This window comes from Lissotriton helveticus, chromosome 5_1 (genome assembly GCF_964261635.1).
Source record: "Lissotriton helveticus chromosome 5_1, aLisHel1.1, whole genome shotgun sequence".
Classification (NCBI taxonomy): Eukaryota; Metazoa; Chordata; class Amphibia; order Caudata; family Salamandridae; genus Lissotriton; species Lissotriton helveticus.
The window spans coordinates 102,507,419-102,529,943 of NC_136065.1; the positions used below are offsets into that span (position 1 = coordinate 102,507,419).

The 22,525-nt window shown below is 47.4% G+C and overlaps 1 protein-coding gene across 1 annotated transcript in view; it reads left to right on the forward strand.

Moving 5' to 3' along the window:
- The window catches only part of LOC144754226 (E3 ubiquitin-protein ligase TRIM39-like), a 97,944-nt gene that overhangs the window by 67,764 nt on the left and 7,655 nt on the right, over positions 1 to 22,525 (forward strand). Inside the window, exon 5 of the mRNA XM_078641816.1 lies at positions 1,414 to 1,463. Within this exon, the coding sequence (XP_078497942.1) occupies positions 1,414 to 1,463 (50 nt within the window). The remainder of the gene's footprint in view (positions 1 to 1,413; positions 1,464 to 22,525) is intronic.

The window sequence follows — 22,525 nt, forward strand, 5'->3', positions numbered from 1 at the left end:
GAAGCCAGTCAGTGTAGATCTTGCTGTGCAGTGACTGCAGACACCACAGAAAGTCAGATGGAGGTAAAAGCAGATTCTTGAGCATCCATCTGTATTAAGGCACTTGTATGGAATCCCAAGCATTTTACCGAGAACCAAATTGGAAGATCACGGAGAAAAGTGCAAAAGAGATGAGCATTTGCCAGTGATCAGAAAGTCTGATTTGCCGTTGTCTGGTGGCCCATGCATTATCGAAAGTAATTGGTTCTTGCCACACCGACCACTAAATCTAATCAACATTTGTGTACCATCAGTTCACATGTAATTATAATTCTGTGATATTGGATAAGGGTAGCCAGGAATCTACCAGACACACAGATGATCTAAAGATTGACAGAAAAGGGCCTAGAGATTCTTCTTTGGATTCACCGTCCCACCTATACTGGCTTCATGAAGTTGGTGAATCAGTAGATAATGGTGAACAGCGTCGAATGTCGCTGATGTAGTAAAGTCACGTCATTGACACTGTCGACAGCCGCAGCCATTCTAAGGTGATCAGCACTGCAAGGATAACCACTCTGGTGCTTCTGTTTGAGTGAAATGTGTCACCTCAGGTGTTATTAGATTCTAAAAAAATGCAGAATATTGCTTTGTTGCAGAGGATTCAATCATATTGCCAACTGCCGGTTAAAAAGACTGAATAAAAGTTAAAAGTATTTAGGAGGATCTAGCCCAGGGTTAGCTGACCATAGAGGGAGAAAGTATCCTAATTTGAAAGCTGCTTGGGCCATGACTTGTATAAGTGATTGATTGAAAATGTTGAGTAGTAGGTGTTCAGTTGTAGTTTTTGGAGGAGGAGAAATCCACTAAGTCATTGCATAGTTTTTGAGAAATTTTGAGAGTCATGATTCTACGCAAATTCTGAGATAAAGTTAAATAATTATTCATTTGTATTTTAGTTGTCAAAATTCAAGTGTTTTAATTACCTTTTTATGAAAATGGCAAAGGTTTACAATGGCGTGGATTGAGTGTGGCAGTGTTGTGGTTGGGTGGTAGTCGGAATACACATTACCCCAATCAATAAGTCATTTATCAAGTCTGTAGAACAACCCCCACCTGGAGCAGATGTAACCTGTTAGCCCTGTTCTCACTGAGCTAGCCATTGTGCTTAAAAAACCCACACCTCTTGGCATTCCGGGGCCTCTCTTGATGCACCCTGATCTCACTGAACTATCCGCCTTAGAGCCCCCACATCCGGTCATAAAATATGAGAGGCACTTTTGGATATCGTTGGAGCTTTGCCTGTTGTGTATAAGCAGTGACTCCCACTCTTAAGACCTGTGTTTGAAGTAAGATTCAGTATTAAGCGATGTTCATCCTTTGTTCCTGTAGTTGGCATTGCTCTTTAATTTAAAGATGATTTGTGTGTTACAGGTGCAACAAATTGAGGATTCAGTGCCCAGAGGTGGTGAAGAGCTATGAAGGTAAACATCATTGTGTTGATTATTTGTGTTTGTTGCTGTTCATGAATTATGTTATTTGTTACTTGAATGTAAATTTACCTTCAAAAAAATGAGACAAGAGGCACAACAAGCAAAGTTGTTTAATTAAACGCAGCGGCCGAGAGATCAGGCAACAGTTGTGTTCTGAAAACTGTTTCAAAGCACATTGGTTTCGGCCGTCATTTTATACTTCACATTAAGCATCATAAAATGATTTATGCATTTCTTTGGTGACCATAATTTAGGCCTAATCATGGTCCTATAAATGAGGGGTTTGATAAGAAGCGCTGGCCGGCCTTGTCCTTGCGTGAATATACCGGAGCGCCAGTGGGTACGTTTCCAGATGTCCGGCATGAAGAGCGCATGATCCCTGCGTGTAAAAATACGTGCTGTGCTCTGATAGGCTGTGTGTTTCTAACTTAGTGTGGCATCTGACTTTGTGGTGTTTTTGCGAATGCCCGCCCCTCTGGCCAAACGCGTTTTATTGGGGCCAATCTCCTGAAACAATTGTGGTGTTGCTGCCTACCTGTGGGATCAATCTGGGCTTTTTTTTTTTTTTTTTTTATTAAATAACAAAGCGAGAGAGTAAGGGATTTTACACTTTATCAATGTGAGTTTGAGAACTCCTGGTCCCCAGAATTACTTACAAAAACAATAAAGGAGTATCCACTCAAAAATAGAGAGAACGTAAAAATGTGTTCCTCTGGATAGGGGCTAGGGTGCTCAGTTCAGCACCATGTGCCTCAGCCTGTTTTTGGATAATACATATCCTTTTAGAAGACCCCTCACTCACCAACCTAGTTGGTGACATGCTTCATCATTGGGGTCCCACCCCATAGGCCGAGTGCCTATAGGGTGTGCTGCGACACCTGATTACAGTGGAGCTGGTTCGTTTTTTTCTTTTATATGTACAAGACGATCAAACAAGTGGTTTAAAAAGGGCCAACACTACTCACTGCAAGTAATTTATTCTTGAGTGCTTGAACCCTTAATTAAAAACGTGTTGCACCTATGCCTAATTAGGTAGGCTTCGGTGATATAATTAGTGTTTGATAAAAATAGCTAAGTGTGCTATGTGAAGTGTGGTAAATAATAAAATTTAAAAGGGTCTACATGTTTCAACCATCATATCATTAATTGGTTTTCGTCAGGACCATGTGACTGAACTGGGTGGTCCACACACGCTAAGGTGCGTCCTGCCCTAGTCCAGATTAGAGTGCACAAATTGTGGACTCGTGTAAAATAAGTGCTTATTCTTTTGTTCAAAGAAAAAACCTGTAAAAACAGGGAAGCAAAAGACAAACAGGACGGGGTCACATACTAGGGTAGACAATACATATACATCACATTTAACATATATAGCCATACCAAGTCAATAGTAGATGTTAATCCTGGGTTGGAACAGAGGGATTCATCTATTTTATTTACATTGCTACAGTGCTATAACAGGACTGTGGCTGGTCGCTACTCGGATAATGCCAAAGAAGTGGTGTCGACCTAGTTCTGGCATTTTTGTGAATAGCTTGTGAAAAAATAATAATAATCGGCGTGCTATGAGTGAGTGATCTCTACTTGTGATCACGAAGTGAACGGCTGCTGGAATATGTGGGCAGTCGTGACGTCGCTTTTGGTGAATTGCGACTGGTATTGTTTTTAGCTTACGCTTCTTTGCGGTATTGCCGCTTCATGGGCACCTGCACTTCCAAGACGGCAAGAGTCCGTCTCCTTCAAATCGTTATGTAGAAAGGAGGGAGAAAGGGAAAGGGAAAAATATGCCCGGTTATAGTTGTTGTGATCAATTGAATTTGTAGCCTTGCCCGTCGGCTTACCAAATCAAAAATACGAGGAACCTCTTGTTCCCGCATTAAAACGGTTGCGCATCACTTACTTGCTGCTTCTGTTCATCAGGCGGTAAACCTACTTGGTTCCGGCTGGTGGTGCCCCGAGGAGTAACCGGTTCTCACTGTGCTTACCGGTAAAGTATCGTTTGGAGCGCTTCCTGGTTGGGCGTGGCCGTATCACGTGGGGTAGTCACGTGACTCCGCCTTGGCCAACCAGGGAGCTCCGAGGGCGGCGCTTTCAGTTGGTGTCATCTGTATCTGGCAGACGTAGTCAGAGGGTGTCTCTTGTTTACGTTGCCATAGAAACCAATCGTTTACATGATCGATCGTTTCGTTGTAGTTTTTCGAAGGAAATTCCTACACTATTAGGGCTTAAATGGGGGTAGCTTCATAGCCAGTGCAAAAGAGAGGGGCAACTCGTAACGGACCTGCGAACAGAGTCAGGAATTCGACTATATTAACAGTATATTTATGAAGTCTTCATTTAATGCGATGTTCTGTGCAAATTTCGGTACATCATGATATTTCTTGTGAATAGTGAATATTTGAGGCTCCGTAGGAACTGCAGTGAACTGGCTGATTATAAGAACCAGGCAGAGGATCTCACAAAAAACTGCAGAACCGGGGGTACCCAAAAAAGATTCTCCAGAAGAGCCAAAAACGTGCGCGGAACCAACCACGCTCTGGTCTCTTAGAACATACAAACAAAGCAGCTGGAGAAATACCCCTGACATGTGTTACTACCTATAACACCATCTCCAATGATGTCTCCCGAATAATAAGGAAACACTGGAATATCTTAAATACTGGCAACCTGGAATGGGAAAAACCCTTGTTCAGCTTCAAAAGGGCGCAGAGTATAAAGGACAGGGTGGTCAACACAAGACCAATAAAGACAAACCCCGAAAGGGAGACACAAACAACGCTATGGGATTTACCAAGAGTGACAGGCCACTTCAGATGTGGTACCTGTAGTGTCTGCCCCTTCACGAAGAACACAAAAACGTTGCAATTGGAACCAAATAAAACCTGGACTATCAGGAGTCATACAAATTGCAACAGTGAGAATGTTGTTTATATGCTGACATGCCCGTGTAATCTAAGATACGTGGGTATGACGAGCCGAAAAATAAAACTCCGGATAGGAGAACATAGAAGCACTATCAGGTGCCAAAAAACTAACACAAGACTAACTGAGCATTTTCTTGCAAAAGGCCATACACCAGATGACTTAGAATGGACCATCATTGAGCAAGTCAAGCCAGGTACGAATCTGACTAAAAGACTATTTGAAAAAGAGCAAAGATGGGTGTACAGACTGTCTACCCACAAGTCGGGTTTGAATGATAACATCCCGTGGAATAGTGTATTGGCATGATTCACTATTCACAAGAAATATCATGATGTACCGAAATTTGCACAGAACATCGCATTAAATGAAGACTTCATAAATATACTGTTAATATAGTCGAATTCCTGACTCTGTTCGCAGGTCCGTTACGAGTTGCCCCTCTCTTTTGCACTGGCTATGAAGCTACCCCCATTTAAGCCCTAATAGTGTAGGAATTTCCTTCGAAAAACTACAACGAAACGATCGATCATGTAAACGATTGGTTTCTATGGCAACGTAAACAAGAGACACCCTCTGACTACGTCTGCCAGATACAGATGACACCAACTGAAAGCGCCGCCCTCGGAGCTCCCTGGTTGGCCAAGGCGGAGTCACGTGACTACCCCACGGGATACGGCCACGCCCAACCAGGAAGCGCTCCAAACGATACTTTACCGGTAAGCACAGTGAGAACCGGTTACTCCTCGGGGCACCACCAGCCGGAACCAAGTAGGTTTACCGCCTGATGAACAGAAGCAGCAAGTAAGTGATGCGCAACCGTTTTAATGCGGGAACAAGAGGTTCCTCGTATTTTTGATTTGGTAAGCCGACGGGCAAGGCTACAAATTCAATTGATCACAACAACTATAACCGGGCATATTTTTCCCTTTCCCTTTCTCCCTCCTTTCTACATAACGATTTGAAGGAGACGGACTCTTGCCGTCTTGGAAGTGCAGGTGCCCATGAAGCGGCAATACCGCAAAGAAGCGTAAGCTAAAAACAATACCAGTCGCAATTCACCAAAAGCGACGTCACGACTGCCCACATATTCCAGCAGCCGTTCACTTCGTGATCACAAGTAGAGATCACTCACTCATAGCACGCCGATTATTATTATTTTTTCACAAGCTATTCACAAAAATGCCAGAACTAGGTCGACACCACTTCTTTGGCATTATCCGAGTAGCGACCAGCCACAGTCCTGTTATAGCACTGTAGCAATGTAAATAAAATAGATGAATCCCTCTGTTCCAACCCAGGATTAACATCTACTATTGACTTGGTATGGCTATATATGTTAAATGTGATGTATATGTATTGTCTACCCTAGTATGTGACCCCGTCCTGTTTGTCTTTTGCTTCCCTGTTTTTACAGGTTTTTTCTTTGAACAAAAGAATAAGCACTTATTTTACACGAGTCCACAATTTGTGCACTCTAATCTGGACTAGGGCAGGACGCACCTTAGCGTGTGTGGACCACCCAGTTCAGTCACATGGTCCTGACGAAAACCAATTAATGATATGATGGTTGAAACATGTAGACCCTTTTAAATTTTATTATTTACCACACTTCACATAGCACACTTAGCTATTTTTATCAAACACTAATTATATCACCGAAGCCTACCTAATTAGGCATAGGTGCAACACGTTTTTAATTAAGGGTTCAATCAATCTGGGCTTTCCTATGCATGCATTCTGTCTATAGGTTATGTGCCCTCACTGCACCTTAGATCTGTCAATTATTTGCTTCAGGGCTAGGTGGTAGGGCCTGCCTAACCACGTATTTCTGACTCTGGATTGAGGGGGGGGGGGGATCACATTGGTTAAATTAAACCATGGAATGCAAGTTTGTTTTTATAGGTACATGTATCATGGTGTACATCGACATCGTAATATCCAATATTAACATAGGGTTTTATGCTTGCCACTATAACAAAACATCAGCGTATGATCACAGACATGACAAACTGTTGATCAGTTAAACCGAGTCACAAGAAAAAAGGTTAAAAATGAAGAAAAGGGTGCAGGGTAGAAACACCCTGACCCCTTAGACCTGCTCAGGGTGTCCCACAGGGACTCCAGAGGCCAAAAAAGCATTTTTATTTCAAAAATCGTCGGGATTCGGCTGAGTTTGCGAATCCCGCCCAAAAAACCAAAGCGTGGGCTCGAGCGCTTCGTTTTCTAGAGGCCCTCGGGTGGGCCAGGTCCTGGGGGCAATGCACAATTATCGTGCGGGGGCATGCGGGGACCACCACAGCCCCGGGGACCACCACCACCTCCCCGGGGTACAATTAATAATGTGTGGGGCATGTGGCCCCCTCGCAGCCCCAGCGACCGCCACCTCCCCGGGGGGATCCTTTATTATGGACGGGGGAGCCTCGCAGGCTCGCCCCGGGGCCAGCCAGCTCCCCGCGGCGATCCTTTATTATGGGAGGGGGCCTCACGGGGACCATAACCTCCCCCGGGGCTTTAAACACTAAGGGAGGGGGGGGTCGATCGGCCCCAATCCTTGGGCCCTCCTTGGCCCTGGGGACTGCCACCCCCCAGGGCCGGCTCCAGCAACGTCCTGCAGTGCCCACTCCCAGGACATTGCAGTTTGCAATGGCATGACAGGAGCACTGCTCCCGCCCTATCATTGCAAACTTCTGCTCTCGCTTCCTGGAAGCGAAGCAGAATTGCTTTTGGACAAGGGGAGCTGCATGTTTGCAACTCCCCTTGTCCAAAAGCAGTGCCGGCTCCCGCAGGAGGTGAGGAGCCGGCAGGGACCGCGGCCCCCCCTCCGTTTTGTTATTAGTTAAAAAATAAGGCCGGGCCCCTGGGATGGGGAACCTTGCAGCCAAAAATTGGCCTCAGGAGGGGGGCCATGCGGCCCCCATCCTCCAAAATGTTTAAAAGAACAGCTAGCCAGGCCCGGGGGATGGGGTCCCTGGGGCCAAGAGAGGCCCAGGGAACAGGGGCCACGCAGCCACCCCGTCAAAAAATGCATTTTTGTTGGGTCCCGGGGGATGGGGTCCTTGTGCCGTAATCGGCCTCAGGATGGGGAACTCACACTCCCTCCTTTTCAATAAAAAAACGAAATGGCTCGAGTCCTGGGGGATGGGGTCCACTGAGCCCAAAAGGCACAAGAGAAAAATAAATAAATAAATGGTAAGTCCCCGGAGGTCTGCCCCCTCCCTGCATGACTCTGCAAATGCACCTCCTGGCACGCTCTGCGTTGGGGGATTAAGTCCCCGTTGCTTCTGAGGGTCCCTGGGGACTAACTAGGCCACCAGGGACCTCCAGTAAGACTCACACAGTGGGATTGCTGAGAGGTGGTATGAAGCCACGCCCCTTTTTACATCACTCTGCAAAAGCACCTCTTGGCACACTGCTGGTGGGGTGATGAGGTACCCTTGTGTCCTAAGGACCGCAGGACTAAAGTGGACTATAACCCCCAAGCAGCTCTGCGCCAGGAGGTGTGTGTTTGCAGAGTGGTGTAAAAATGGGGTGTGGCCTCTCACCACTCAGCAATCCAGTGGTGTGGGGCTTACTAGAGGTAACGAGTGCTAGTTGGCCCTCAGGGACCCTCAGGAGGCATGGGAACTTCATTCCCCAACCAAGAGCATGTCAGGAGGTGCTTTTGCAGAGTGGTGGAGAAAAGGGGCATGGCCTGTGTCCAACTCGCAGCAATCCCACTGTGTGGGGCTTACTGGAGGTAACTGGTAGGCTAGTTGGCCCCTAAGGACCCCCACAAGTGAAGGGGACTTTAATCCTCATCCAAGAGTGCGCCAGAGAGCGCGTTTGCAGAGTGGTGGTGAAAAGGGGGTGTGACCTGCTATGAGAACTTACCAATCCTGCTGTGTGGGACTTACTGGAGGTAATGGGAGGGGTAGTTGGCCCCCAAGGATGTCCTTGGGGCCAACTACCTCCCCTAGTACCTCCAATAAGTCCCACACAGTGCGATTGCTAAGACGTCTTTGGAGGCAAGGTGCCCCTTTCTCCACCACTCCACCGTCCAAGTCTCCAGCAGCGTCTCCCCTTTTCTTTATTCCGAAGGCCAACGGAGAGCTGCGCGCCTGTGTGGACTACAGGGCCCTCAACGCCATCACTATCAAGAACCGCTACCCATTGCCGCTCATCAATGTACTGCTGGAGTAGGTAAGGACCGCCAAGATTTACACCAAGCTTGACCTCAAGGGGGCGTATCACCTGGTTTACATGAGGAGCTGGGACGAATGGAGGACGGCTTTCAAGACGTGTTACGGTCTGTTCGAGTACCTGGTGATGCCCTTTGGGGTCTGTAACGCCCCTGCTGCGTTCCAGTATTTCCTGAACGATGTGCTTCTGGAGATCTTGGACGTCTATGTAGTGGTGTACATAGACGAAATCCTGATATATTCGGATACGGTGGATGCCCACATAGAACATGTGTCAAATGTTCTGAAGATCCTACAGGACAACAAGCTGTTTTTGCAAACTTTGCAAGTGTGATTTCCACGTCACGACGGTGGAGTTTCTAGGAGTGATGTTGAGTCCGGATAGGCAGGAGATGGCAGAGAGGAAGGTAACAGCGGTGAGGGATTGGCCTGCTCCGCAGAGCGTCTGGGATGTCCAGTGCTTCCTTGGCTTTGTCAACTTTTATAGGAGGTTAATTGACGGATTCTCTGGTCTTGTTGCTCCATCACACAACTGCTGCGCAAGTCTCAACCATTCCTTTGGACCTCTGAAGCCCAGGCTGCATTCCTGCAGTTGAAGCGGGCTTTCATAACGGCTCCTGTCCTTGCACACCCGGATCCGGAACAACCGTTCATAGTGGAGGCGGACGCCTCGGCAGTGGCTCTAGGGGCCGTTTTGTCTCAGAAACATGCATCCACAGATGTCCTACACCCGGTGGCCTTCATGTCACGGAAGCTGAACGATGCGGAGAGAAACTACCACATCGCAGAAAAGGAGCTTCTAGCCATAAAAGAGGCGTTCACGGACTGGAGACATCTGTTGATGGAGGCGAGGCATGTGGTGATGGTGTTCACGGACCACCGGAACCTCCAGTTCATAACCGCAGCTAGGCTCCTCTCTCCCTGCCAGCTGCGATGGATGCTCTTCTTCTCTGGTTTCCATTTCAACATCACATACAGACCGGGTGCTGAGAACAGAAAGGCAGACGCTCTTTCACGTCAATCAGACCCCTCATCGCAACCCTCCTCGATCGGTCCCATCATCCCCCCGGCTAAGGTGTTAGGGGCTATACAACCGAACACGTTTCTACGAGGAATCCAGAGGGGCCTCCAGTCCTTTGCTTGGACGGCCTGGTTGCGTAGACACAGGGAGTGGCAGGTGAAGGATGGTATTCCCGTTAGAGGACAACAGCTGTTGGTTCCCACCTTGCGACTTCGGAGGCAAGCTTTTCGTTTGTGTCAAGATGCACCCACTATTGAGTACCTCACCAGACAGTTCTGGTGGCCTTCCCTGAGAGCAGACGCTATGGAATGGGTCAAGGCATGTAACACCTGCGCCTCCATGAAATCCGATCATCGCCGCCCAAAGGGACTACTGCAACCCCTTCCAATGCCCTTGAGGCCTTGGGAAAACATTTCGTTAGGCTTCATAGTGGGGCTGCCGTCGGATCAGGGCTGCACCACGATCCTGGTGGCAGTGGACTATCTTACGAAGATGGGGCATTTCGTGGCTTGTAGGCAAGTGCCTTCGGCTTGCTAACTGGCCAAACTGCTGTTGGTGCATGTGGTGAGGTTGCATGGGCTGCCAAACGTGATAGTATCCGACAGGGGTTCACAATTCACGGCCTGGATCGTGAAGGCGTGGTGTTCTTCCCTCCATGTCCACACCGCGCTGTCCACAAGCTACAATCCACAGACTGATGGCCAAACCGAGCGTCTCAACCAGTCCCTCAAGCAATACCTGCGATGTTTCATAGACCAGGGCACAGAGGAGTGGGTGGACCACTTGTGGCTTGCCGAGGTTGCATACAATAACGCCACACACAGCTCAAAGGCATCCCCTTTATACGGTAACTATGGGCATCACCCGCGGTTTCTCCCGTTCCTGCATCCGAACCAAAACCACAGTCCACCAGAGGCAACACGGAGGGTGGCTCACATCAAGGGATCCCTGCTGCGCCTGCGAAAGAACCTGGTCCGTGCCAAGGAGGCATACAAAGCGTCCACCGATAAGCGCCGGGGCCGCTGTATCGGGTTGGGGACCACGTCTGGGTGTCAACCAGGAATCTGCGCTTCCATAAACACAGCGTGTTCCGCCCACGGTTCATGGGTCCATACCGCATCATGGAATGCGTCCGCCCGCTGAACATGCGACTACACCTGCCATCTCATATGCGCATCCATCCAGTGTTCCATGTCTCTCTGCTCAAGCCGGCGACTACACTCAGGCGGAAGCCCCCACGCCCGGTGGTGGTGGACGTGGAGGAGGAATACAAAGTGGAAGGAATACGGGACTCTAAGTGGCACAGAGGACAGTTGTGGTATTTAGTGGCGTGGAAGGGCTATGGCCCTGAAGAGCAATCGTGGGAACCGGCTTCAGGGGTGCACGCTCCACATCTCGTGGCCTCATTCCACAGTAAGCACCCATGCGAAGGCAGGCCCGGTGCTGGGCCTTTGATGGGAGGTGGATGTACTCTCAGGACCGCACCCAGAGACCACCCCCCGTACCTGGAAATATGGCCGGAAGAAGAAGAAACCGAACGACGTCCATGGCAGCCGCCTTCCGAGCCTGTAACCTACGCGCGGCAGCGCATGGCGCAGGTATGACGTCTCTGCCACGCCACAGGAACTACGATGCCCAGCGGGCCGTGCGCGATGCATGACCAGGTCGTTGGCCGTTCACGGCATATATGGCGGCCGCCAGTTAGCAGCAGTGTCGGATATTGCCGGACGAAATCTGCACTAAGCTTACCTCGGGAGAAACGCGAGGCTGGCGTTTGTCTCCCTTTCGTTACTGCTGGATCTTCTGAGCCTTAAGGAACGTTTCTCAGACAGCAGAGCGTCGGTCGTCCGCCCTGCTTCATTTTTGATTCAGTGATTGCCAGCTGCCACAGAGGGAACAGGAACCATCGGCGGGGGCCTTGGGAAGCCCTCCTGAGCAGGCAAGCCCCTGAAAAGTGCAAAAGTGTTAAAAGCGGTGACGTAACCACTGGTGTAGTAACCCCGCAGCATACACACTTACCCTGCCGCAGCAAGCGGAACTCGAGCGGCATTTTCGGCCGCTGCTTTGCACGGTGTCCTCCGTTGGTGAGCTACCAGGACAGGGGCTCTTGCGGAGGACGGTTGGTCCCTACGGTTCGCTCTGCATTGTCGGCCGAGAGGGGTTCCGCCTGGAGTTGCTGAACCGCGAAGGGTATCGTTGACTTTTACATTATTGTTCATTTTCCTGGATGTGTAAACTTTCCTTTGGTACCGCATTAAAACCGCATAACAGTACTTGATCACATTGTTGTCTGGGCATTTGTATTGTCTTTAGTTTGAGTCGGGGATAACATTCTGGTCTTGGCCTCTGTCCCACTTCCACAGGAACTCCGCAGCCAGGCAGTGGTTGGTACACTACACGCATTCCTCAGTGGCTCTTCTCGCTGGCGTCCGGTCGACCCCGAGGACCAAGAGGTTCACACTCTGCACCCTTATTTCCTCTTGCTGCACCTCTGTTGCTTCTTTCTGCACCTCTTTTGCTTTCTGCACTTCTCTGGCCTCTTTCTGCACCTCTGCTGCTTATTTCTGCACTTCTCTTGCCTCTTTCTTCACTCCTCTTGCCTGTTTCTGCACCCCTCTTGCCTCTTTCTGCAACTGTTAGTTCTTTTTGCACTGCTCTTGCTTCTGTCTGCTTATTTCTTGCACATTTCTGCACCCCTCTTGCCTCTTTCTGCACCTCTCTAGCCTCTGTCTGCACCACTGTTGCCTTTTTCTGCACCTCTTTTGCCTCTTTCTGCACCTCTTTTGCTTATTTTGGCACTTCTCTTGCCTCTTTCTGCACCCTTCTTGCCTCTTTCTGCACCCTTCTTGCCTCTTTCTGCACCCCTCTTGCCTCTTTCTGCACTGCTCTTGCTTCTGTCTGCTTATTTCTTACATATTTCTGTGCCCCTCTTGCCTCTTTCTGCACCTCTGTTGGTTCTTTCTGCACCTCTCTTGCCCCTATCTGCTCCCCTGTTCCCTTTTTCTGCACTTTTCTTGCCTCTTTCTGCACCTCTTTTGCTTCCTTCTGCACTTCTCTTGCTTCCGCACTTCTCTTGCCTCTTTCTGCATGCCTCTTTCTGCACCCCTCTTGCCTCTTTCTGCATCTTCGTTGGTTCTTTCTGCACCCCTCTGGCCTCTATCTGCACCCCTGTTCCCTTTTCTGCACCTCTTTTGCCTGTTTCAGCAATTTTCTTGCCTTTTTCTGTACCTCTTTCGCTTACTTCTGTACTTCTCTTGCTTCCTACTGCACTTCTCTTGCTCCTTTCTGCACCCCTCTCACCTCTTTCTGCGCCTCTTTTGCTTGTTCTGTACTTTTGCCTTTTTTATACCCCTTTTGCCTCCTTCTGCACTTATGATTTTGCACTGCTCTTGCTTCTTTCTGCACCACTCTTGCAAATGTCAACACCCTCTTGCCTCTTTTTGCGCCCCTCTTGCCTCCTTCTGCACCTCTGTTGGTTCTTTCTGTACTTCACTTGCAGAAAAAGGCAAAAGAGGTGCAGAAAGAAGCAAGTGAAGTACAGAAGGTACCAACAGAGGTGCAGAAAGAAGCAAGAGCGGTGCAGAAAGAAGCAAAAGAGGTACAGAAAGAAGCAAGAGCAGTGCAGAAAGAACCTGCAGAAGGAAGCATGAGGGGTGCCGAAAGACGTATGCCAAAAGAGACCATAGGTGTGCCAAAAGAGACGAGAGGGGTGCCGAAATTTACAAGTGCAAGAGCAGTGCAAAAAGAACCAACAGAGGTGCAGAAACAGACAAGAGGGTTGGAGAAAGAGGTAAGAGTAGTGCAGAAAGAAGCAACAGAGGTGCACTGGGAGGCAAGAGAACTACAGAAAGAGGAACGAGTTGCAGAAACAGGCAAGAGGTGCAGAAAAGGGGAACATGGGTACAGAAAGAGGCAAGAGGTGCAAGAAGAGGGAAGAAGGGTTCAGAAAGAGGCAAGAGAAGTGTAGAAAGAAGCAACAGAGGTGCAGAAGGAGGCAAGAGAAGTGCAAAAAGAGGAGAGAGTTGCAGAAAAAGGCAAAAGAGGTACAGAAAGAACCAACTCTTTTGCCTCTTTCTGTGCTTCTCTTGCCTCTTTCTGCACCCCTCTTGCCTCTTTCTGCACCCCTCTTGCCTCTTTCTGCACCCCTGTTCCCTCTTTCTGCACCCCTGTTCCCTCTTTCTGCACCCCTGTTCCCTCTTTCTGCGCCACGGTTCCCTCTTTCTGTACCTCTTTTGCCAGTTTCTGCAACTCTCTTGCTTCTTTCTGAACTTTTCTTACCTCTTTCTGTACTCAAATGGGAAGTGCAAGCTGTTGAGTTTAAAGGTCTGCTTGCTCTCGTGACCGAGGTATATGTCTACTTGTACGTGTATTTTTACATGTGGTATACATCTGAAGATGGTAGGTTAAAAGCGGTTAACTTCTCCTATAGGTGGTCAATCAATCAAACAAGCTTTATTCGATTGAACATATAAATCATGAAAGCACAATGTTATCACACCTGATTCTAAAAATCAAATCATATTGATATTACATAGTTCTAAAGAATGTGGAATCCGCAATTAAAAAACAGGTTCATATCTCACACTATTTTCTGAATCACATTTACAAATACCTTACTAGAAACTGCTAAAAATGTCAAAATATAAGAATTATAATAAAATAAATTGTGCGTAAAAACCAGGTTCATATTCGTTAGTGGTTTTCTAAATGTAATCACACATTTCAAATACAATGCTAGTGAGCTAGTAAACACTATATAATTTAAAAGCTGCAATGTAATGAAAGCTGGGTGACATTCTCTAAGGCCCAAAGTCTTTAATATGGGAACAATCCATCTTTTTCTGGGAACTACATAACATTTTCAAAATAAGAGTGTGCAATGTAGACTGCTGGGACAAGTCGTCGCATGGGCATTGTCCGAGAGTTTTTGACCAGTCATTCATGACAGGTAAACTAGTAAGTCTGTGTAAAATTCCCAGCTGAAAACGAGTCAGCAGCATCCGGTCATAACTCCTGCTTACATACACAAGATATGGTTGTGTGCCATAGCATGACATTAATAGATGGTTTTCCATGACAGAGGGCTTAACAATTTAATTTGAGAGTCTAATTGACTACAGATGCGTTAAGCACTCAGCCTTTAGTGTTTTTCTCTGGATTAATGGGATGCTACCTGGGTCAGTGAAATATTCAGTGTAACCAATGTCTGCCATAAGCCTAATTTAATTTAACCCAGCAATACATGGGCCCCTATTGAGCTTTAAGCAGTCATTAATGATATCCCGGTTAAGACTTGTGTATGTTGTAGCCCAGATTTTATGCCATAATAAAATTGTCTCAATTTTGATTAGGTCGGAGATATACGATAACCCAAGCTCTGCATGGCAGATATAGGTAGCCGTACTGTTGGGGACTGCCAACAAATATCTGACAAAGGCATTCTCGACCAGCTGCAGGGGCTGGGAGTCAACCTATCCCCAGATGCCCGGGCCGTACATGGCAGTTGTAAGACACTTGGCCTTGTAAATTTGTATTAGTTCCACAACAGACCTTCTGCCTTGTTTGCTAGCAAAGTTGGTGAGGGCAGCGGTAGCTTTGGAAAATAACATTTTCCTAGCTTGAACTGTGTGTGTCCATGTCCCTCTATAATCAAAAAGAATGCCCAGGTATGGAAATCTATTGGTACACTCAACCTTGGCATTATTAATAAAAATATCATGGCATTTAGTACTATTTGATCCACATTTCATTATGAACTTCACTTGCAACCCCAAATTTTGCATATATGTGGCAAAGCTGGTCACTACTCTTTGGAACCCAATTTGCGTACGCGCCATTAAGACTACGTTATCTGCGTACAGTAACGCCGGAATTGGCCGTGTATCAGTAAGTGGAAGATCCACGCATTGACTGATTAAAAATTGGCATAGGCTGTTAATAAACAAAGTAAAAAGGTGGTCAAATCTTCTCAGTTCTGCTCTGTCATTTAGTTGCACAGGCAAACTTGTCTTATGTATATATGTTATAGAGCCCCTCAAATATACTATTGAATACACGTGCCCTGTATTGTGAGCAGAAAGAAATGCGTACACCTTTTTGTACACAAATACAGAGTATGCTGTTTGAAACACAGGTATTCAAGTATTTGTATGTTTATTTTCACTTAACATGTCGCTAGGTAAAAGCATAGACACGCATGCATACCTTCACAAACTTGGTCAGACTTAAAACAGTGATGCTTAGGATTGCTGTTTTATATTTGGTAGGCCTAACATTCTGAGCAGTCAATTAATAGTGAACCTTCAAGAGAAACAAAGAGGGTTAAGACATCTGGGGAGAAGCATGTGTGATTAGGCTACTTTGTATGAGTCTATTGTAAGGTACAGTCAAAGTACGCCTGTTTCTGCACCTCTGTTGGTTCTTTCTGTACATCTCTTGCTTGTTTCTGTACCTTTCTGCCTCTTTCTGGACTTCTGTTGCCTTTCTGTATTTCTCTTGCTTATTTCTGCTCCTTTCTTCCACTTTCTGCACATGTCCTGCCTATATAGGCATAGTTAGAAATTCACATTTAAAAACCCTTTGCAATTCACTGAAAAAAACACAGATTTCAGGGACGTTAGTTAGTTGGACATTTCCAACATTGCTGAGTTAGTCGGCCGTTAGAGTTAGCTGAGGTAACTATAACTCGTGCCCCTGCGATGCACTTCTGATGACGTCACATATTACATCACTCACGACATGGTCAGTAACATCACTGATGACATCTCAAATGACATCACTGATAACATCATCCACTTAGTATCGGATGCTCCTCCTCACAGCCTAATATAACCTTTGATACACTCACTCTAAAATACACACTACCATTCTTCAAACCTTAGACACACCAACACCAGTTAGTACATACCCGTTTCACTGATTGATACTCAGTCACTCATCAATACAGGCACAAATATATGCATACACCCATACAGACACACACACCACCACTGACCCATAGAGTTACTCACACATCTAGTCAGTCATGCAAATAATCAATCCACTCCCATTTACTCACCTATAGTTATACACACACTACCTCACTTCTTCATACAGATTCTAACACATTCTTACTCTCTTATACAATCAGTGACACAAGCACACACTCATCCATACAGCCACTCACACAATCACTCACTCTCACATATAGTCACTATTACACTGCAACGCTCACATATACTGCCTTTCACACATGTAGTTACTCACACATGTACCACTGAGACATCCTTTAACTCACCAACACAGCCATTACACAACCTCGCCCACCCATACAGCCCCTCGTAGACTCATTCATGAATCCATACACCCTGTGAATCACCCACTCACACATCCATGCAGGGAGTCACACTCCCCACCCACACAGACTCTGGCACCCATACAGGTACTCAGACAACCAATCATTAACCCATATAGACACTCCTGTAGCTACTCACCAACGCATGCAGCCACTTACACACCAACTGACCGACTGATAGACATTCACACAGATTAGTAATTCACCCCTGCATGCACCAACTGACCGACTGATAGACATTCACACAGATTAGTAATTCACCCCTGCATGCACTAAGACATGTTTAATCACTCACTTGTACAGTCAGTCATGCACCCACTAAATCATCCATTCAGACACTCCTACCCCAATCATTCTTCAATACACTTTGGCAAATGAATATATAACATACTGTGATGGGTTGGGAACAGGAGACTCCTAGTCACTGAATAGGTCCACTCCAATATGACTTAAATTAGGTTTTATTTTTCTGTACACACTTCTTTCTACAGACGCCAGGGTAAACTGATAATGTCAGCAATGGAGTCAAAAAGAAACAAAAGTACTGCTAACCGAGGAACAAGTCTTATAGATGCTCTTCCTGGGTTCAGTCTGTGAATAGGTCGGGATCTCCCTCTTGTCCTCCTGGCTTAGCGGTACTTTACAGGTTCCCCGTCTTCCCATTCTCCGGATTTATGGGCGTTGTGTAGGGTGAAGAGCCAAAGGAACGAAAACAACACGAAAGAGAAAAAATAAACTCGAGTCAGGCTTCTGCAGCTTCAGACTCGTTTGAAATCAGGGAAAGGGTGTGCAGACACAGTAGTGCGGTATTCGATGTGCACACAGGGTGGGCTTGTGCTCGTGAGGTGGAGGGGTTCTAACTAGGAGGGTGGGTTGTGCCCCAGTGGAATATTCCTGGGGCGCTCGGCACTCATACATCCTCTCTTCCTCTCCGCCCGACCCAGCCCGCCACTTGACTGCGTACCTGTGAAAGCCACACTCCTCCGGGAGTGTGGCTAGGTGAGAAGCGATATCGTTGGCCTACAGTCAATTCTTCCAGCTCAGTCTGGTTCCACCTCAGGCGCTCCCCAGCTTCTCGGCGTCCTTGTCTCTCCCTCGTCCTCGTGGGCCGTTCTCCTTCCTCCCGTCTCGTCACTAATGCGGGCGCGCCTTCTTCCCCTTAATTTCGGCTTTTCCCATTTTTCCTCTGTTCCGATTGGTGGCGCCCATGCCGCTTCATCAATGGGGGCGTGGCTGTCTTCCGGCCTCATCTCCTTAAAGGAGTATGTCCCGGTATCCGGGGACTCCTCGTACCAGATTCCCTCAGTATCCGTATTCCACTTCTCGGGCTGAAACAAAACGAGGGCAGAATCTTTAGTAGGTGAAGACCACCACTCTTTATTTTCCTCGGTCTCTGAGTTAGTTTCCAACGGGGCGGGGAGTCTGCCCCGTTACACATACCTAAACTTTTTAGAAACAGTCACTGGATGATGTCATCAGTGATGTGATTTGTGATGTCACTGACCATGTCATGAGTGATGTATTATGAGACATCATCAGCAGTGCATTGCGGGGGGCAAGAGTTCTAGTTAGCTCAGCTAACTATACCAGCCGAATTTCTCTGGTTTTGTAGGAGTGAAATGTCCGACTAACTATAACGTCCATGAAACCTGTTCTTTTTTTTCAGTAAAAAAAGAAATAAAATATATATATTCCCCCCGCCCCCTGCAGCGGTCTGACTCCCCGCTTGTCGAAGATTCAGCATGGAGGACCCAGTGTCAGCTTGGAAGGAATTGTCCTCTGATTTGCAGGGGGAAGAAAGGGTCTTGTATACTAGAGTGGTCACTCCAGGGTTTCTTCTAGAAATTATGTTTTGAAAACAATCATAACTGTTTTTCCAAACAATGCGATCATACACAGAGGGCCTGTTGGCCAAGGATGAAAAAAAGCGTGACCTTTATACAGAAAAATGTATGCAGTGCCTGAGGACCTGTTTATGTATGTCAGGTACAGGGATTATGATAGAATACTATGAGCCTGGTTTCGAAGAGACAAAGTCTAGGTAAAAGGTTACCTGTTCAGAACCGTTATTGTAGTGTGGATGGGACAATGTATGTAAAAAGGTGCATAAATGGCAGGACTAGCCTAAAAGACATGACACCCGGTGAACAGAGTTCCTTGATCTTGGTGGCAACAGTGATGCGTCTGGTCCGAAGATGAAGCGCAAAAGCAGAGAGACGTCAGTCCGAGTGAGTTGCGCATATTTCTCCACGCAGTCGAAGGATGTGTCGATCTCTCCACACTGCTGCAGCAACAATGCACGGTTCCGAGTGTCTGTTTCTGCAGGCGTTGCGTTTGTTCCTCTGCAGCGGCACATACTTTAAATTAGATTTTTACAAATTCCACATCTTTGATCTGTGACAGCCCTCAACAGCTTGTTTGGTCGGATTATGCCATTATCCATTTTCAGATTCCTCCTCTAAATAGGTCCTAGAATGGTCAGTAGCACAGACATTAGGACCTACAGACAGTGGATGAAGATTTCACCTGTTTCTTTTCCTGAGAATGTAGGAAGGTGTGATCCTTCTGCATGGTTACCCCCACTATTGTATCTGGTGCTGTGATGGTTTCTGACTAGTCTGACTGGGATCCTGCTTACCAGGACCCCAGTCTCAGTGCTTTCCTCCTTAAATTGACTATGGTGAGTACTTGGGTTTATCTCAGATTGGCTACTGGTGTACCATTATAAGTCCCTAGTATATGTTCCTAAGGTACCCAGGGCATAGGTACACCAGGGGTCTCCCATGGGCTGCTGCATGTATTATGCCACCCATGAGAGAACACTCCAGTTGTGACTATGGGCCTGCCATTGCAGCCTGTGTAAGCTGGTGCTAGCACCCCTTACGACAGATAAAGGTTTCCCTATAGGTGAGGTCACTGCACTTAAAACCTATTAGTCACCCCTAAGGCAGGCCTTTCAATCCTGAAGGTAGGCTCTAAGTGTGAGGGTGCCCTACAACCTTCGGAGTCCATTCCTCCGGGTTGTAAGTGCATCAGCCATTACGATACATAGAGTGGCCATGCGTCATTACGCGATGACCATCTCTAAACTGTCTGTAACGATCCCTGTCATGTTTGTTATCAAACATGTGGGGGGTATAATTTCATGCACTGTAAAGCTCCTCCGGGAGGCCCTCACTGCTCCCGGTACCAATCTTCCAGAACCGTACAGTAAGCTAGGGCTGCTACCGACCTGAGGCATGTTTCTGCCCTCCTGCTGCTGAGCCAAGCTCAAGCAGGGGAAGGTAGGACAATTGATATCCTGTCACGGAGAGGTGTGACCACCTCCCAGAGAGGGTTTAGTGTATTGGGACAGGGTGGGAGCACTTGCCAGTCAGTCTGCTTGAGTGGCATATTTGGTGCACTCCTTACATAGTCCCGTTCAAGCCAGCTCGGGGAGCCGTTGGTTCCCGCTCTGGCATGAAACTTGCCAATGACATGGGAGTATCCTCCCCACTGTTCGACCCTTCCTCTGGGAGGGAACCCTGAATCGTCCCAACCCAGGGTACTTAAGGGCTTACCTGTAGGTGGGTCCCTAGATTCGTCATGGGGTTCGATTCAGATCAAGCTTTGCGTCTTCTTCAACCATCTGGACATCCTGACCTAGTCGTGCAGACCACGTCGGATTGACCGCATCAGACTTCGCCTTGGAACTGAGACTGCAACCGGAAAGACTTGATCTCTTTATTCCGCTAGCCTGCTTCCCCGTCAGTGTCCGTGCTCCATACAGGCCCCTTCCAGGTCCTGTGGACATCCAAAGATACCCGAAGGAATCTCCCGTGGAGTGAAGGAGTCACTCCCCTGCATCCGCATGCACCGCGACACAGCTTACCGATTGCTGATACTGGTCTTTCACTAGTTTGGGGTGATGGTCCTAAATCTTCCTTGAGGCTTGCACTTTCTTTAACCCGAGTCTGCAGCCAGTATCCCTCATCGACATGACTGGAACAGCCTCCGTGTGCACCGCATCCGCTGGTCGTTGCTAAAGCTGGGTGAATCTTGTCTGCAGAGTTCTTCGGGGCCTGTCGAAGGGTCTTCAACTTCAGTGGGCTTCCCTGCTTGCTCTGGGCCTACCCTAATTCACTTTAACTTAGTGAGGCTCCTGGACCTTGCTGGTCCCAACACCGTGCCTTGTCTTGTTCTGCTATGCTTTGTCATGGCCTGATGTTGCTCCTTCCGGACACCGGACCCATGGATTTCGACATCCGATGTGGGACAGCTTGTTCATCATTCCTCGTTGTCCTGTGTCGCCTGGTCCGAGCAGCTGCAGAAACAAGGGCACCGTCAACTTCCCTGCTACCATCGACATTGGTGGGCACACAACTTCCTTGCCCCTGGTCACTCCTGAGTGACCTGGACTCTGTCCCCTCTGCTTGCAGGTTCTACACTTCCTGAATCCAGGCTTGGATTCTGTCGGACACTTTCCCCTTCTTCGTCAGCGGCATTTTCCTGAGGTCCTCCATTGAACTTGACGGCGGTTTCCGACGCCACTTCGCACCCATGCACATGGCATTCCCTAGTGTAGGTATCCTGGTTCCTAGGGTTTCCACGGGTGGCGTGGCTCTCCAACCTTAAGTCTTTCACGGTGTTCCTTCAGGGTCCAATGGAAAGGATTTTCTTAAAAATTGCAACCTCGACGTGTCCATTGACTTGTATTGAACAGTCATGTTCCCATTCTGCACAAGGCCTCCAGGGGGGTTCCTAGTTACTTACCTCGAGTGGTTGCTCGCGTCCGCAGCACTTCTACGTCTTCTGGGTATAGTCTTGACTCGAGTCGTGGTTCCCATACCACTATTTTAACATATGGTTTGGCAGGGCTATCGGATTACCATAACTCACTAACTCTTGCTATCGACAAGTTGGCGCCCTTCAGATCTTGTGCAAAAAAACCAACCAGGAGCTCAAGCCCCCTGGCTCACTTCTGAACTGTGAGCGGAAAAGGCTTCAAGTTGGAAAGACGGCGGCACACACAGGATCTAGGCATCAAGAAATTGTACAGGACTGCCCTGACCAATTATCATAATACTAAAATAGCCAGGGCATTTTATATATCTGACCCAATCACTATAGCTGGTAACTCCTCCAAAGAATTATTTAAAGTCTTAAACTCATTTGTTAACCCACAGACTTGTACTCAAAGTATACAGGCATCTCAAGCTCTATGTGATTCTTTAGCCAATCATTTTGAGGGAAAAAATCTAAAAGATCTAAGAACTTTTCCAATTCAAGAAATTGAATAAGTGAAGAATCAGATGCAGACCGCTCTAGTGCCAACTGCACTCAGCCTGGAGCATTTTACTATCTTTGCAACAGAAACGATCCAGACTGACTTGCTTTTGTGAAATCTGGATCTCATTTGTATATCCGTCCACCTAAGATAGTAGCCTCTCTATCTAAAGTACTTACGCCTGCTGCCTGCAGTCTGTTTAATTTATCAATAACAAGTGGAAAAATCCCCTCCGCTTGGAAAGAGGCTCAGGGGGATTCCTATCCCAAAAAAAACCAAATTGGGCGCCAAATGACTTAACTAACTATTGTCCTATTTCGCTTTGCCCTTTAT